The sequence below is a fragment of the Phasianus colchicus genome, chromosome 3 (assembly GCF_987193195.1).
Source record: "Phasianus colchicus chromosome 3, bPhaCol1.hap1.1, whole genome shotgun sequence".
In the NCBI taxonomy this organism is placed as follows: domain Eukaryota; kingdom Metazoa; phylum Chordata; class Aves; order Galliformes; family Phasianidae; genus Phasianus; species Phasianus colchicus.
This window is the reverse complement of record NC_143438.1, coordinates 25,184,894-25,202,529: the sequence shown is the minus strand read 5'-3', so window position 1 is coordinate 25,202,529 and position 17,636 is coordinate 25,184,894. Positions and strand designations below refer to the sequence as shown.

The following is a 17,636-nucleotide window of genomic DNA, read 5'->3' as shown; positions in this document are numbered from 1 at the left end:
GCAAAACCCTGACAAACCATCCTCATATTTTTTTGCACTTTGGCCACTCATGGAGGGAGAGGGGTGAATCGTGCTTCATCAAGGATGACAATGTTTGCAAAAGGATGTTTTCCTGAATAAAAGGAACTAGAGGAGGAGACTCATGAACCAGCTAAAGTGTAACTTCAGCTGTTAATAACCCACTGTCATCTGCTCCTCAACGGAAGGAAATGGGAAGAAATATATAAAGACATCACCTGTGGTTCCTTGTATCTCCTTCCTGTTCACAAGGGAGGTCTTTCAGAGGGAAAATCCTATGGAGCAACCTATGTGTTTGGTATTAAGAAACTTTACAAGAAGAAAATAAAGCAGAAAAGAGAATTCCAAGCAGTTGCAATCACTGTAGAATTAACAGCACAAATGTCTTCAGAGATAGTGAGAGGAGTAGGCAGCAAAGAAACAGATATAAAATGTATGTCTGTTGGGAAAATCTCCAAACAGTTAATGCAAGAACACATGATGGAGGCAAGGCACAGATCTGTAGTGCTACAGTTCTCACTCACACCTAGCTCCTATCCACCCTTTTGCTCTGCTCATTTCCTTGCAGCACCTTGTGAACATTCTTCTATGTCACTTGCTACTAACAGTCCTTCCTCCAACACCCTGCCACAATGGCTCCCACCATCTTCTCAGCATCATCATCAGTCCTCAGATAACATCCACCGTGATATGCTGAGGGCTCCCACCACCTCCATCTCACATACCTGAAGCCACCCCTCAAGGGCCCTGGTGGTGTCAGATGGCCCCTGCCTCTAGCAGTTTGTCCTTAGAAGGCCACTGGCATTGTCATACCTATGCTCTCCCACAGCAAACAGATCCCCTGCAGACATTTTATTGCAAGAGAAGAAGAGCCACACGTGGAAACAAAGATATCTGCTCTATTTCAAAGGTAAGGCAGGTTCTGCATCCCCAGAAACCACCTTGGAGTCTCCAGTGGCCAGGATACAAATTGATGCTTCACACATGAAGCATCATGTGTGAACATCTCTCATCTGTGTGAGAAAGGAAATATTTTCAAGTCCCAAGGAAGGAGGTGGCAATGGGCAATGCTGAGCCTAGAGTGAGGACCATCTTGGGGAAGGAGCTTGGTTCCATGATGGTAGGGATAGCGCTGTGGAGAAGTTGATCTCTGGGTTACCATGGCATCTCACAGCCACACTGCTGGAGGCCCACTATGATGCCCTCAGCCCCACAGCTCATTGCAGGGTGACCTCCCTCCCCTGTGGGGAGCAGGCTCTAGGGCTTCACAGCAGCCTCCTCACTGCGCCCCTCATCTTGACGCCAAGGGCAATCGACATAGCGCAGAGCTCCACCAACAGGACAGCGCTTGGCAGGATCCAGTGCCAGCAGGCTCCGCAACATGAGAGCAGCCTCAGCTGTCAGGCGCTTCCAGTGGCGAGGCAGGTTCTCTTCCAGGCCCGTTTCCTGCCACAGCATGAAATCCTCAAAGAAAGGGTCTTTGGGCAGGCTTTGCTCCCAAGGGAAATAGCCAGTCAGCAAGCAGAACAGCAGCACACCAAAGGCCCATGCATCCATGCTGGCATCTATGGGCACCCCCTGGGCATCAGTGGTGTTGCTTAGTTCAGGGGCAGTGTAGGGGATTACTCCAGCCACCAGTTTGAGCTTGGTACCCTTGGGCCGTGTAAGCCCAAAATCAGTCAGTTTGATGCGCCGGCACTCAGGGTCAAAAAGCAGCACGTTCTCAGGCTTGACATCACGATACACAAGCCCCCGGCTGTGGATGAACTCCAGAGCACTCACGAGCTGCTTGGCACAATGCTTGGCAGCTGGTTCAGGGATCCCATCCTGCAGAGGGAGAAAGATAAACAATGTTGCACTTGCACAGCACCTAATCAGTCCTGCCAAGGTGCTGGGCTTTCATTTTTGCTCTCCATTAGGGAATGTCTTTCGAGTTTCTGTTCTTGCAAGCTCCAATCTTGTTCAAAGCTGTAGATCTCAGAAGTGGAAGACCCACATGCCATTGACTTTCTCCCTCTGCCCCAGCCAGTCTGCAGAGGCCAAACACTGCCACCCCAATTCCCATCTTTTGTAGCAGCACTCACCCTGGGTTTGATGATTGATATGAGGTCTTTGTGCATTGCTGGTTCATAGAGGAAACCATAATATTGACTGGATTCGATTGCAATTCCAAACATGCCAATGATAGCAGGGTGGGTGGCAAGGGAGAGTGCCACACAGTACTCATACAAGAAGGTGTGCAGCTTGGTACTGGCTTTGGGCAGCAGCTTGAGAGCCATAGGAGTTCCTGGGGATGGGAAGAATGAGTTAGATCTCCCCTGAAAGTCACTCACATCAAAACCAGGCAGAGAGAGCACTGGGCAGAAATGGGCCTAGAAACTCATAGGGGCCACAGGGATCTCTGGCCAAAAGTTTTATATTGAGGTGTGTCATACTGGGACCAGATAAGAAAACAGATACTGCTGTTCATGTGAGTTTTGAGCTATTCAGTTCATGCCATAGGAACAGTGGGTACGGGAAGAGAAATTCAGGCTACATTAATTCATCAGTTCAACCTGACACTCCTGGAGACGAGTACTCTCAATGCTCTGAGGGCATTCATAGGCCTTAATTGCCTTGACCAGTCCCACCTTAGACCTTCACCCACACCATGGCGATCCGTGGGCCCAGAAGAACAACTTAAGTTCAAGCCCAGTGCTTCACTCCCTGCCTATGCTGTGTTGTTGGGGTGCTGGTTTCTAGCTGTATGATATCCATGCCTATGCATGTCCATGAGACCTGATGGTCCTGACCACTGGACTGACTTCCCAGCTTGCCCTTGGGCCTACCTCATCATCCCAATCTTGCCTGTTGCTCTGGGCTGTTCCCCCATCATTACCTACCTCCTGGCTGTGTGCAGTGGGAAGGTCTCTGTCCAAAAGGCCCCTGCCCTGTTGGTTCCCTTGGAAATCCTCTGACACTCCTGGCACCAAACACCCAAGCCCCCATCAACCCACACGTGTGGGCAAGTGGAGAGGAGACCAAGAGCAACAGCTCACAGGTGCAGCCAGTTCCTTACCTCTCTGCCTGTGGGTCACTAGCATCACATGGCCGTACTTGCCCCTGCCCAGCTCCCGAATAACCTCATAGTGCTCAGCCACCTCAGTGCGCACCAGGCTCTGAGCCGTGATCTCCAGGAGCTCCTCTAGCATGGTTGGTGCTGCTGTCGGTGCCACTGCCACAGCTGAGTTCTCAGCCATTGCTGAGCTCTGCAGAAACACCAAATCCTGAGTCAGAAACAGAACAACACGCACAGAGCAAAAATGGATCAGACATGCCAGAAACTATACCATGGCAAGGGATATTTCTGCTACATGGATTCTGGGTACTCTCTTGGCTGTGCTAGGGTTGAGTTGGTGTTTTTTTAGAGTGCATTTCTAGGCAAAGGCTGTCACCATATGGAGGACCCATGTACTGAAGGAACTTCTAATCCTTTCTGGCCTCCTGCCAAATGCTCATCTCTCTCTAATTGTAGGCCTCAGGCCTCTCATTTCAAATACTTGAACTGTCTTGCTGTATAGTACAGACTGGATACTGGCTTTCCAGGCTTCTTTTTATTCTATGCTCTATGATGTTCATTAGTAAGTAAAACATCAACAGCGTTCCAGATTGTGAAGCAAGACCCAACTCTCCTGCCCTCCTCAGCCTACTGCAGACACCATGTCTTTCTACACTGAGCCCAGCCCTTGTGCTTACTGAAGAAAAAATTTAAGGTAGCAGCACAGATGGACTTGCCTTAGACAGAGGCACAGATAGCCCATGATAAAAAAGCAACGATCAAATGTGGTATGCATTGAGTAGGCAAAGGGATCTCAGTAACTCATGTGTCTTCTGACATTTCTGACCCAATTCACTCATCTGTGCAGCCAAGAAACTTAAGCAGGAAGGAAACTTGGACAATCAGTACCATTTTGTGCCAGAACCAAATGGTTCAGACACATTTCAGAGAAATATTTTTTTGTTTGTTTTCTGTTCCCCTAGCATACTACAAAGGAACTTTTAAAAGTATCAATGGCATCATTCTCCCACAGTCTATACTCTGTTCTGAAAATAAAGACTCTGTCATGCTGGTCCTGGGAAACCCTCCGAGTTTCAGTTTCAGGACAAGGTCACAGAACCACAGAATCACAGGATGTTTGAGGTCAGAAGGGATCAAGTGGGTTTTGAATATCTCCAAAGATGGAGATACCCCAACTGCTCTGGGCAGCTTGTTCCAGTGTTTAATCACTTTTATGGTTAAAAAGTTTCTCCTTGTGCTTATATAGGAATTCTGAGTTTGTTTCTGCCCGCTGCCTTTTGTCCTGTCACACAGTACCACTGATAAGACTCTAGACGTATCTTTTTTATACCCTTCCATCAGGTAAGAAGATCCCTTCAAAGATAAACTATTCCAGCTCCCTGAGTGTCTCTTTGTATGAGAGATGCTCCAGTTCCTTAATAGTCTTTGCAGCCCTTTGACTTTCTCCATTACATCCATGTCCCTTTTTTGCTGGGGAGCCCAGAATGAACCTAACCTGCTGATGTGGCCTCACCAGTGCTGCACAGAGGGTAATCATAGAATCATAGGATTGCTCAGGTTGGAAAAGACCTTAAAGATCATCAAGTTCAACCACAATCTAACCATACTACCCTAACTTTAACAACCCTTTGCTAAATCATGTCCCTGAACACCACATCCAAACAGTTTTTAAACACATTCAGGGATGATGACTCAAGCACCTCCCTGGGGAGCCTATTCCAGTGCTTAACAACCCCTTCAGTAAAGAAGTTTTTCCTGATATCCAACTTAACCTCCCCTGGGAAGTATCACCCCTCTGGAGCTGCTGGTAACTGCCTACTGCAGCCCAGAGTGCAACACAAAGCCTGAAGGTTGCAACATTCTTGGACCTCTTACTGTGCAGTGAGACAGAGATGCAGTGTAAAACCATACACTCAAAATCTCTTTCTATGTAACATTCTGACTAACATGAAACCTTTAAGGAAGGGAGTAGGATCTCAAATTGTTATAAAGGCTGATGGCATCCTGGGAATATGAGTGGGAGTAGAAAGAATGTAGCATTTTCTCTTAGATTTTACATTGCTCTACCTGCAACCAGAGCTTATTGCAGTTCCTTCAATTTCTAGCCCCCAGTGCTGCGAAATCTGTAGAGTCCAGTAATGTAGAAACATAATTATTAAAGAGAAAAGACTGGATTTCTACAGGAGCATAGGACTGCCTGTTCCCCTTCATTTCCCTTCCCTTCTCACCTAGAGTATGTATTGTTAAATGCAACTCCTAAGTACCAAGTGATTGGCCCTACATTTCTGAACAGGCTTTGGCTTAGTGAGAGAGCCAATAGCAACCAAAGTTAGCACAGTCCATGGGATATTCAACATTGAACAAGTGTGTGCCTGGGAGGAGATAAATGAAGGGTTGGGAGACAAAGTAAAGTCATTCTGGAAAGTATTTTAGAGATTTGGCTTTGATGTCCTCCTGTTTGCTGTTCAGCCATTACAGCCTGTGAAACTGCATACAGCAAAGGCATTGCAGAACCTGTCCATGTATCCACCATGATGCTGACACTTTCAAACTGCTGTTGTCATATTTAGGCATTAAAAGGAATATGTGAGAAAGCCTTTTAAAGAATCCTATCTAGGAATATATAGAAAAAAAAAAAATTAAAATGTAATAGACCTTTAAAGCACATAGTCTTCCCTGTGATATTAGATAGGCTAATGTCGTACTACCTAGGGAATGGAGTAACAGGAAAGATATCAGCTTGCCTTGTTAGATTTATATTTCTGATAAAGCATAAAAAGATTTCTTCTGATGACAGTATTTCTCCTATATCAAATTCATGGTCTTATACAATTTCTTGTCAGCAAATGGTTTACAATCTTCTCAGATAACTTAATTTCTCAACTTGACTTAGATAAAATTTCTCCCCCTGAAGGCTGGCCACCTGTTAGCACTATCTAATCCAAAGACTGGAATCTTATCATTGCATCCACTTAATGAGTCATTCAATAGTGATATAATTTTCAAGCACATATATATTAATTTATCAGTTTTTATTATCATCAATTATTTAATATATGATTCAACTATTCTATTAATTATATAATTTTCTCATATTCACTATACCATATCTTGCTCTCGTAAATGAGAGGATATGCTTCTTTGGTTCTCACTCCAGCTCTCAAAGTCAACATATTTCAGTTTGTAAATTCTTCAGATGCAAAGCAAAGAATCAGTGAAATAGCCAGTATGGAAAAGCAGATCAGCTAAAATTGGCTTTAGGGACGATGGCAAACCCATATGTCTGATCAGGATTCCTTAGAAATCAACTGCATTCACTATAGAACAGTTTGCAGGATTTGGCCATTGCTATCCTTGAGGTAATGCTGACGTGAGTTTGACATTTCACTAGGAAGTTAAGTGTGGGCTACATTTGGGCCGCCAGTGAGTACAGTGTGCTTGGGTACTTTGCATATACCACTGTTACCTTCTAGAATGCTGTTTGCCCTTTGCTGAGTGGTTAGATTTGGACAGGAGGCCTTCAAGGCACTGGCCAAGATACACTCACCATTTGGCTGGGGTATACTGAAGGCAGCAGGCAGATCCCTTTTCAAAACTGTTCTTTCCTCCACTATCCTTCCCGTGCTTCAAATCTGTTTTACCTCGTTCAAGTGGAATTCCTTGTTTTAATTTGTGCACATCTTCCTGGATCCATCTTTGTCATTGCCTCCCATTAGGTATCTGTATAACTCTGAGACTCCTCTTCTCTGATCAGAAGACTCTCAGCTTTCTCAGTTTCTCCTCATAGAAAAAGTCCTCCATTATAAATGTCCCTGAGCATCTGGCATGTTGGGATCATTTTCTAGTCCAACCTTCTACAGAGCATTAATACAAACCAAATAAACAACAGCATTTGGGGCACCTCCATCGTGCATGCTTGATCCAAAGGCAAACTGTGATTGAGTGTATTATGTATTTATATGATATCCTAATTTGAATTTACCTGCCTGATGCTGCTATCTAGAGAAAAGTTTTCTAGTGTCCTTCCTTCTGACCGTTGCAGGGTTTAGAGACATTGTGCTCAGAGATATGGCTACAGCCTATGAAGACACATATTTAATCTACTTAAATTGAGTAAAAGCAGCAGGGCACAGCCTGAAACTCAGCCTGTGTATTTAATCAACACCTTGCATGGGCTTCACAAAGCATTTGTCACATTGTGCTTCTGCAATGTCTACAACAGTTAGTTTAAAAACAGGGAGAATATTTCCTGAAATTGTAGTCACACTGTACTTTGAGTAAGCAGATCAGATCAAGACACCTTTAAGTCTCTTTATTCATTAGCCACCTTCCAACAACTTTCTGTCCAGCTCTCAAAATACGACCTTTTCTCCAGCTCCCAGATCCATTTTTACAGCTCTTATCTAAAACGTCACCAGATTTGCTGCTCCATCTTATAACACAGACTGCTTCTGTAGGAATGCTTCCTCTGAAACATTGAGCCAAAATTACCTTCTGCCTCTTCCTCTGACATCTTTCCCCAGACATCTTTCAGCAAGAACAATGCACTAAGAGTTGCACTACCTTATAAATCCATTATGATTCCAGCACTTTTCCACATTACTTTCTTACAAGGGAACAGCTCTGCTTTCTCTTCACATCCCTTTCAGAGTATTGCCTCCTTTGTTTCTACCTGAGCACTTTCCCCTGCCCACAGTGAAGCATGTTTTGCTTGACTGGACTCAGTTATCAAGTAATTCATATCACTTAGTGTCGCTCTTACCAAACCATCACATTAATTTCTGTTTCAGGGTTGTGTGAGCAACTGACCTTCAGGGATTTTTCCATTAACCACTAAATCTTTGGTGGATGTCCTGAACCATTCTCAGCCTTGTGTTTTTTTTGTAAGGCACCTACTAGAAATATCCCACCCAGTGAACATTCTCTAAAAAATATCATTCTGGCATTGATCAAAATCAACAAGCCACACAGTTTTCAATGGATTTAAGAACAAGCAAACTTGCAAGACTCAGTAGAGTGGAAACTACCATGTTTTACTGTTGTCCTCATGTTACACATTTCATTAAATTTTGACTCCATTATAATAATGTTACCTTTGACAATGATCTTGAAAAAGCACTGAAATCATCAGAAAATGTTTTCTAATAACACAAAAATGGAGCTAGATAAATAATGTGTTGCTTGATAAAACGCGCGTGCACGCGCATGTCAAAAGTGTTATAAATTACCAAAGAAGACAGAAGTTCACTCTGGTATTGAAGGACAAAAAAAAGTTAAATGTCATGGTAATCAGATTAATCTAAACTCTCTGTGCCATTTTTTCAATAAAGCGAATGCTTTGTAAACTCATAAATGTAGATCTGCTATGCCCTCACTTCCTTTGTAGGCCTTAATGTGTTGGAAGATATAGAATTGCTTAAGAAATAGACTGCAGTTGATACAGATTACACCTGAGTGATACAGGGACAAGCATAAGAGAATAATGACTACAAGCTACTGATGTTACAGATTCAATTTTGCATTCAATTTGCTGAAGAGAATGTCCAGAGAGCATCAGAAGCATGAAACATCAAGGAGAGAGAAACTAGAATTTGCCAGATACTAATTTAAAAATTAAGCCCCACTCTAAACAAACAAAAAAGCAAAATCAACCAACCAAACAAAATGCAACCAAAACCAGATATAGCCATTCAACTTTACTTGTAGTTCTAATAAAAGAAGGTATCTATTGTGAGATTATATGCCTTTCACACTGAACTCTGTTTCTGCAAGGTTTCTACATGCATATGCCTTGAGACAGACTGAAACTTAATCTCTGAAAATCAGCTGAGTTAGGAAAGCTGTATTTCTAAAGAGCTGGCCACCTGCTAGTGACTTCTGCACTGAAACTGAGAATATTGTGCACCATCGGACTTGTGTTTTCATTAGAAATGCATTCCTTCAGTTCGCTCTGCTTTGCATTATTATTTATCTCCTTTTTTTATGGTGTTTTTTGGAATGTCAAAAATCTACTAATGTGAAAGCCTGGTTTCCCTAGGATAAATTTCCTGAGGAGTTCTGGAGGATGGCTGATGTCTGAAGGTCAACAGAATTAGTGATTGGATACTATCTTTTTAATGCTTTTGATGAGACCACAACTCAGCAAATTAACACTGCTGACCACATTTGACAGAAAAAAAGGATCAGAGAATAATCATGGGAAGAACCATGAGAATGCTGAAAGTACAGACAATTGCAGGGGAAACTGTCAGGGTGGTAGCTTTTTTTATCTTATTAAATAGATACTGAGAAAGTGACTTTATCTTCTGCACACACCTTCACCAGTTCTAGAAATTCACTGAAGACACTCTCTCACTAATTCAAGGCATTACAGCAGGAACCAATAACTGAAGCTGAAATGAGGTGGTTTTAGAGCTCAAGTGTGGTGCACATTTTACGAAGAAGGTCATTTACCCCTAAAAACCTCATCAAACATTATGCAAGATTATCCCTATGTATTCGGGATTCCTAACCCGAATTTGCTTTTTTTTTTTTTTTTCCCTAAAAGCTACCCTCAAGTGCAAACTGTGGATACACGCAAGGTACCACAACATTTTATCGCTGGGATTGTTTCTGGCCTTTTTGTTGATAGATTTATGAGCTGCTTTCTAAAGCAGGCCAGCAAGCTAGTCTCACTGAGGAGAACTGCTGGCTGCCTCCTTCTCAGCACTGTGCAATGCTCTCCTCAGGAACAGACCCCCCACAGACTCCCCACAGACAGCTCTGGGAAGTCCGAAACCACAGCCACTTCAGTCATGATCTCTCTGGGACCAAGCCACATCACACTCTTTTCCCAACCAACATGCCGGTACCGCAGCACTGTCGCACCAGACATAACCGCTGAGCAATCTCCCATAAGCAGAGCAACATTTTAGGGCACAGCTGCCCAAAGGACCTCATCACCAACCAGATCACGTTGAGCACCAAATGTCGGGAATGGGTGGCTACATGTTATGGCAGCACACAAAGCCAGAGACTGGTCCGTGAGGGGTGCCCAGCTGTGCCCCCTTACCTGCCTGTCCAGTCTCTTTCTCCTTACTATGACTGCAGCCCGTCTTCTCACACACCCTTTCCGTCTCCCCCAGGCCTCTCACCTTCTCCAGCAGTGCAGGGCAGACAGCCGTGGGCAGCCTCGACTCCCCCTCTGCTGCCTCTGGGCTGGGACCAGGCTGTGTCGAGCAGCCGGAGGGGCTGCCAGGCATTACAGGGCTGAGCGTGACGCTCCGCCCCTTCTTCAGCCTCTGGTCCAGGGGCACACCGCCCCAGGCTGAAGGTGACCTCTCAGTGGGAGGAGAAAAGGGGCGCTAGGGAGGAAAGGGGTTATCCATCCGCCCAGCTCATGGACAGGGAAGTGTCATAGGGATGGAGGTGGAGCTGTTGTTTCTGCTCAAGTCAGATCATCACAAGCCCGTGGGATCCTTCAGCAGATCCACCCTTTGCGGACCTTCCCTCCAGCTTCGGCTGTCCCTACAGTTGAACAAGCAAAGGAGCTCTGGGGCCATGCCAAGTTACAGTACAGCCCGCACAGCAGGGCTGAGGACCACTGTGGGTGGCCAGCACTTTCTTTTGGTCACCAGAGGGGAAGAAGGCATTTCGGTCACAGCTGCCTATGTCAGTGAGCATCAGAATCTAGGCACAAACTGTAACCAACTCAAGGCCACATCATGGGGCTTATGACACAGACTCCTCGCACAGACCAGTACTACAGAGAGTTACAGAAAAGGTGAAATTATTAATGGTAACTACAATGGCTTGTAGGAGTTCCATCTACGCTCAGTTCTTCCACCTAGCTGATATTCATGGAACTATAGACTATCCTGAGTTGGAAGGGATCCACAGGAACTTGAATCCAACTCCTGGTCCCTCAACAGGACTGCCCAAACCCTGTGTCTGAGAGTGCTGTTTAAACACTTGCTGAACTCCTGCACTTGGGGCCTGCTCCATGCCCACCGCCCTCTGGTGCAGACCCTCTCCCTCACCCCCAGCTGCCCCTCCCCTGACACAGCTCCATGCCATTCCCTCGGGCCCTGTTGCTGTCACACAGAGCAGAGCTCAGCGCTGCCCCTCCGCTCCTTGTGAGGAGCTGCAGCCGCCATCAAGCCTCCGCTCAGCTCCTCAGCTCCTCTGCTCTGAGTTGAACAGAGCAAAGGACTTCAGCCACTCCTCATACATCTTGCCCTCTAAACAATTCACCATCCTCATAGCCCTCCTTTGGGTTCTCTCTAATAGTTTTATGTCCTTCCTATACTGTGGCACCCAACCAGCACGCAGTACTGGAGGTGAGGTTGCACAGCACAGAGAAGAGCACACAGGCTCTCCCCTCGCCCACTGGCAGTTCTGAGCCCGGTGTGGTTGCCTTTTGGGCTGCCAGGGCACACTGATGCCTCACATTCAACTTACTGCCAGCCAGAACCCCCAGATCCCTGTCTGCAGGGCTTATCTCCAACTTTAAAGTGCTCTTTCTTCTACTTGAACAAGGACAGGAAAGAAACTCCTGTGGATATGGACACCATGCATGTCTTAGATACTGGCTGCAGAGAACAGAGTTTTACACTCTAGGAGATCCATCAGTCTGTGTATCTGCAGCAGTGATGAATGCAGCTGTGGTTGTGGCACAGGAGTGTCACAGTGCTGGCCTTCATGTTCTCTGGAGCTGGGACCATGTAAGGGATCTGAAAGGCTTAAGCTGCCCCAATGAGCCTCTATACCCACTGTGGGGACACAGTGTAGTGAGGAAGGCAGAAGGAGGGCAAAGGTGAAAAATGAAGTCTAACAGAAGACAGGGCTGAATCTTATGTCTGCTTTCTGAAGGGAGGGAAGGACTTGTCAGTACAGGCTCTAGTTGGCCTGTAGGCAGCAAGATAAGATGCACTGGAATGTCATCACAGACTGGTGAAGAGTCAGGCTGCTGTCACCTAGCTCTGATGGTGAAAGAAATGCAAGGGTAAGAGGAGTAGCATAGCCAGACTCCCAGCACTCATCATGCTTCTGGATAAGAAGTGGGAAATGACACATGGCCTAAAGGTCTTGTGCCACTCAAGGCTTCCCCTTCTCACTCAGGCTTGGAGGATGGTATAGTGATTGGGAAAGGCCTTCAGTGTTCCTACAGACAGGAACATTACTATTGGGGTGGTAGAAATATATAAGAGAAAATTATCCAATGTCCAAGGATTCAGCTCTGGAATAAATATAATAAACCACAGTTCCACAGGAAAAGGAATCTAGCTATCTGGGGAACAGAATAAAACCATTGCCTCCAATTGAGATACAAGTCAGAAGTCAAACTGAAAAGTGTCTCTGAGGATCTGCTTGAAGACAGAGTTACAAGGAAAAACTGAAAAAGGAACTCATCTGCACAGTCCTCAGGAAAAAAACAGTGAAGGTAAAAGGAAGAGAAAATATGGAAGAAGGAAGGATTTACAAGTGGGTATTAATGGCTCTTCTGTTCAGATGGTTTAATATTTTCTACTGCAAAAACTCCTTTACAATGTGTTTGTGCTTTGTGATGCACACAAATACTGTGGTTGATCAAAGTTATCTGAAAACATTACAAAAATGTCTCCTTCTTCACCTCTGAATTGTTGTTGGATTTACCAGCATGGTAAATATTCTTTCCCTTGTATGCGTGGCTCAGGAGGGGAGCATGCAGAAAAACAATGGAATATGAACATTCCCAAAAGCCAGATATGGCAGCTAGAGTCACAAAGACGTTGTAGTGACTTCTTCCTTGTTCCTCTTCACTGGCATATATACTGCAGCCCCTTTCACCCTCATCAGAATAGCAGCAGAACTTCAAAGTACACACTGTACACAACTTCAAAGCCTCAGGATTGAATTCCTATCAGTGAGTGCTCAGACAGCATCACTGCCTCTTCACAGATAACTCTGCCAGGCTTCAGCAAGTATGAAAAGAGCCACTGAGGGAATTGGCTGCTCCAACACATCACCAGCAGGATACTCCGTTTCTCTGGTATTGGCCCTAGTGTGAATGCTCCCTTTGCATTAGGTGGTGGGGTATGTACTCTCATTTCAGAGTTACCTGACCCCACATGGCTCTTCAGTTCCTTTTCTCTATCAAAGCCACCAAGAGCACATAGTGTGACAAAAGATTTGATGAGTATTTGAATCCAAGACAGCACTCTTTAGCAACACAGAAGTATAGAGGCTTATCAGCAGGGCCACATGAGAGAGAAGGCTGATAAATATGAACATCAAGCTCCTTTTACCAGGACTGCTCTCTTTATGTTGAAGTTTGTGGCAATAGCCATATTGTCTATACATATTCAAACTGACAATAAACCTTTTCACAGAACATCACTGATGGTAGCTTTCAGAGCAACCACAAATACTTCATTACCAGCATGCAGTTTTCTCACATCTTTTCAGAACCAGCTTAGCACCTGACGCTGGAGTGTGAATAGCTCTTTGATTTTCCCCATTGCCTTCCTACATCTTCTTCTATTAATAAATTTATGAGCTTCCAACTCTTCCACTCCTCCAGCCCCAGTAGGCAGGCAAGGGGGTTACAAGGAGCAGGCTGCCTCATGAGCACAGAGCTGGGGCCCTGAGCTCTCCTCGGCACACGCAGGGTGCTCAGAGTCGTCCACCAGCTGCACAGACCATTTGTGCTATGAGGTCATTCAGCGCTACCCCATCGCTGAGGAATCTGCTGGCCACCTTCCTGACAACACAGCACAATGTCTCCCACCTCGCCTGCCAGCTAGCACAACAGACTCTCACTGAGCTCAGACCCCACTCTCCACAGGTGCTTCTCAATCATGCTCTCCAGCATCCATGGCCTCTGGTCACCCACTGACCACCATGTCTGCCTGCCTGCACCCTGCCCTGTTCCATTCCAGTCTCCTCTATTCGAGCTGTCCTTCTCACCACTGCCAGCATCGTAAATGTGCTGTCAGAGCAGGATGAGTTGTCTGGGTACTTACTACTTAGAGACATCCTTGAGAGGGAAAGATTATGGGGAGTCTTTGCAGGAGAAAAGACTGGACTTGCAGAGGAGGAGTAGGACTTGAATGGTGGTATAGAGATGCTGTGCTTTGATGGAAAATCTTTCTTCTCTCTGACCATGGAGAGGGAGCCATCTAGTCCCTAAGTAACAGGGAGCCAGGAGATGAGAGAGAGAACAAAGCTGGTAGTACAGGGGCTTGGCAAACAGGGCCTGTCCAACAACAGTGTCCATGCAAGATGAGCAGGGCAGGCCCAATGATGGGAGCCAGATTCAGCTGCGAGACCAAGACATCAGGAAAGATTGTAATGACAAGCAAGTCCAAGGTCTAGCTGAGAAGCTGATCTGTAGGCCAGAGTCTGTCTCCATGCTGCTAACCAGTGTTAGACACAGTCCAAAAACTGCCAGGCAGGCAGTCCATGTGTCGGAAGGGAGGGAGATAGTCCCAGTGGAGAGTCAGCAACAAACCCTTGCTTTCTGACAGGTCTGGGTAGCTGAGGGGCTGGGAGCACTCATGGCCACACAGGTGGGACACACTGGTCAGCTAGGCTCTGCTGCTGGTTGAGAGCAAGTTGACCAGGGAGGTGGTAAAGTCACCATCCCTGGAAGTGTTCTTAGTAGACATCGTACTTAAGGACACGGTTTAAATGGGCAATATTGGTGGCAGTTGGACTAGATGATCTTAGAAGTCTTCTCCAACCTTACTGATTCTATGAGTCTATGATGATGGTGTGGGGAGGTCCCTTCTGAAGCCAATTGGTGCTTCCCATTGCCCACTCTAGGCCCATTTTATTTTTCTCCAAATTCCTCTGAAAGACACCTGGTGACACAGGCTTCCAACTGCCTGGAACAATGCCTCCTCTGGAGAAGAGATGACAGGTGAGGGAAGATGTAGTAGATATAGTAAATAGGTATTATAAAAACTGAATGGAATGAAAGAGATGAAAATAAATTAATGCTCACTATCTTTTGGAAAGATATCAGAACAAGAGATAGGTGCAAAAAAAAAGTACAAGGCTTCTTCACACAGCATGCCTTCATCCTTTGGAAACCCTCAGGGGAGTGTGAGTAAAAAGCATTTATGTGGTTTCATAAAATAACTGGACAGAGAAACTGCAGAGGAAGAACAATTAAATGCAAAGATTCAACAAAGATTCTCTCAGGCTGCTCGAAGCTAAAAGAATATTTGGAGGGATTGACTACATACTTCCATGCTCTTGTATCTTCCACAAGGAATTTGCCACTGGACAGTCTCACAGCCAGGATATGTAGTTAAATGGTCTTTTATTCTGATCTGGCTCAGCTGTCCTCATTCATTCTCCTAATGAAATTCTGTGGTGACATTACCATTCCTCCCAGAACAGCCCCACACTTGCTATTTGAATGTCTGGTGAGTGATTCTCTGTCCCAGCTGGGTTTTCATCTTTGCAATCTCTCCCTGCCAGGGTGACATCTTTCAGAAGGGTCAAGGAGATAGGAGGGAGATTGCCTGATAGGTAGATCAGAGCTTAGAGAACAGAAGGTCTCCAGAGAAGGAGAGAAGGCCAACTCTAAACTGCAGTATCTTGGATTATTTGTTCTTTCTCTTAAAAGGCCACCTGTGAACGCTTTGTCTTCAGTATGGTACCATAGCAGTGAGCAGCAAGAAAATCTTTTAGAAAATAATTCTTTATTATCCAAGGGAAGCTCAGGAATTTCTCCAACTTTTCTCAGACTTTTGGAGGAAAGGGATTACTCCTCTGACAATGGCAGTCTGGTCCACCATGCTTAATCAGGAGGAAATTATCTCTCAAGAGCTGTAGCCACATTGAATCGATCTTCAGCATCCCAGGTCTGAAAGTAATCAAGAGAGTAAGAAATGTGCCCTTAAACAAACGTCCCATTTAACCCAATGTTTTCCTCCAACAACAGCAGTAATAGATAATATTTAAAAACACATGCCTACCCTCTTTCTGCAGTCCATTTTCCTAGTAATCTTCCAATATCTAAAAGTCTTGTGTTAAGGAAGCTGGAGGGTGAAACCCAGTCCAGTTCTTTAAATATCACTAATTCATTTCATCCCCTTTTTGAACCCACTGATAGCATTGCCCTCTACAATCTGCTGTGGCATCAAGTTCCACACATTTACTCGATACTATGTAAAAAATACTTCCCTTGTTTGTTTTAATTCCTCTTACACTAAATTCACTGTGTATCCTCTAGGTTGTCTTGTCACAGAACTTCTTTGTGAAAGACAGATTCATCTTGTCCATCATCTTCATGATTTTATAAATGTCAGTCATATCTTTTCTCAGCTTTACCAGCTCTCCAAAAGAAGAAGAGCTTTCCAATAATCCCTCATAAAACAACTACTCCATGCCTGATCTCTGCTGCCCTTCTCCGTGCCTTCTGTAATTTCATCATGTCTTTCTTGAAATATAGAGACCAGAACAGTCCCCTGAGCTCCACATCAGATTGCACGGAGATTTTATCTAGAGCTAAAATGGCATCCTCTGTCTAATTTTAGTTACTATTATCAATATGCCCAACATTTCTTGTGGCTGTTGCCAAAAGGGTAATAAATGTGAATTCCAAGATCTCCTTCCTAATTTGAGACTGCAGATCCGAGTTCTGAGATCAGCATCATGTAGGCATGGGTTAGTTTATTTTCTCTAGATGAGAAATATTTTCTCTAAATGAGAATATAACCTTACTTAGATTTACTAAGTTTTTGATTGCTTAATTTTTTATTACTATTCATAGTGAAGTTCATCTGAGAGTTTTCTGCTCAACCTCTTGGTTTTGTATGATTCTCCTAAAGTTCCTTGCCATCAGAACAGTATTTCTGCACCCAAAGTAAGTCTGTATAAGACTTAGACTTGATTTCACTGTTTACTTGCTTCTCCAGTTTATCCATAAACATGCAGAACAAAACTAGTCCCAGGATATGCTCACTGTTCATTCTTTTTCATCCTGAAAAGTACCAAATGTGACCTATCCTTTGCTCATCTTTCATTCCACAAAATGACCTTTCCTCTAATTCTGCAGTAATTTAGTTCCTTTACTTACTCTCAGTGAGGAACTTTGTCAAGGGGGCTTTGGAGGTCTGAATGTATTATTTTGCCTGTCCACGTGCATATTAACATCATTCCTGAACCCCATCCTTCCAGAACCTAGCATGGCCATACATATGGCTCCCTTTACAGAAGCCATATTAACTCTTTCTCAGCAGATGGTTTTCACACACTTGTCCATCTTACTGTTTATTATAGACACCACTGTCTTGCCACAGAAGGAAGTCAGATTCCCCACTTATTTTTCATAGCGGGAGTTACACTGGCAATCCACAAGGGTTCTGGCACAGATACATTAATGACAGGTTATACAGCTTGGCCAGCAGTTCACAGTTTCACATTTGAATTCCTTCATGACTTTCAGGAAAATGTCATCCAATCATGGTGACTTATAAATATTCAAGGTATCTGTTTGGTTTTATTTCAAGAATAAACTGTCTTTTCTGATCAGTCTACTGCAAACATGTCATCAGGAGCTGAAATCTTCCCAATAAACAGGGTACTC

At 44.6% G+C, this 17,636-nt stretch overlaps 1 protein-coding gene across 4 annotated transcripts; it reads right to left on the bottom strand.

Annotated features, from left to right (window-relative positions):
• Positions 1-463: 463 nt before the first annotated feature.
• On the bottom strand, positions 464-11,538 carry LOC116226351 (serine/threonine-protein kinase SBK2). 4 transcript variants are annotated; one of them, XM_090137109.1, is made up of 4 exons: positions 10,210-11,538; positions 3,077-3,284; positions 2,103-2,305; positions 464-1,845 (listed from the first exon to the last, which is right to left on the bottom strand). In XM_090137109.1, the coding sequence occupies exons 1-4, from the start codon at positions 10,315-10,317 to the stop codon at positions 1,276-1,278; spliced, it is 1,089 nt and encodes a 362-aa protein (XP_089993235.1). In that variant the 5' UTR covers positions 10,318-11,538; the 3' UTR covers positions 464-1,275. The 4 variants fall into 4 exon arrangements, with proteins under 4 accessions (XP_089993235.1, XP_031445065.2, XP_089993237.1 ...); XM_031589205.2 differs by having other exon boundaries at positions 3,077-3,266; positions 10,210-11,536; XM_090137111.1 differs by having other exon boundaries at positions 3,077-3,266; positions 10,128-10,262.
• Positions 11,539-17,636: the final 6,098 nt, after the last annotated feature.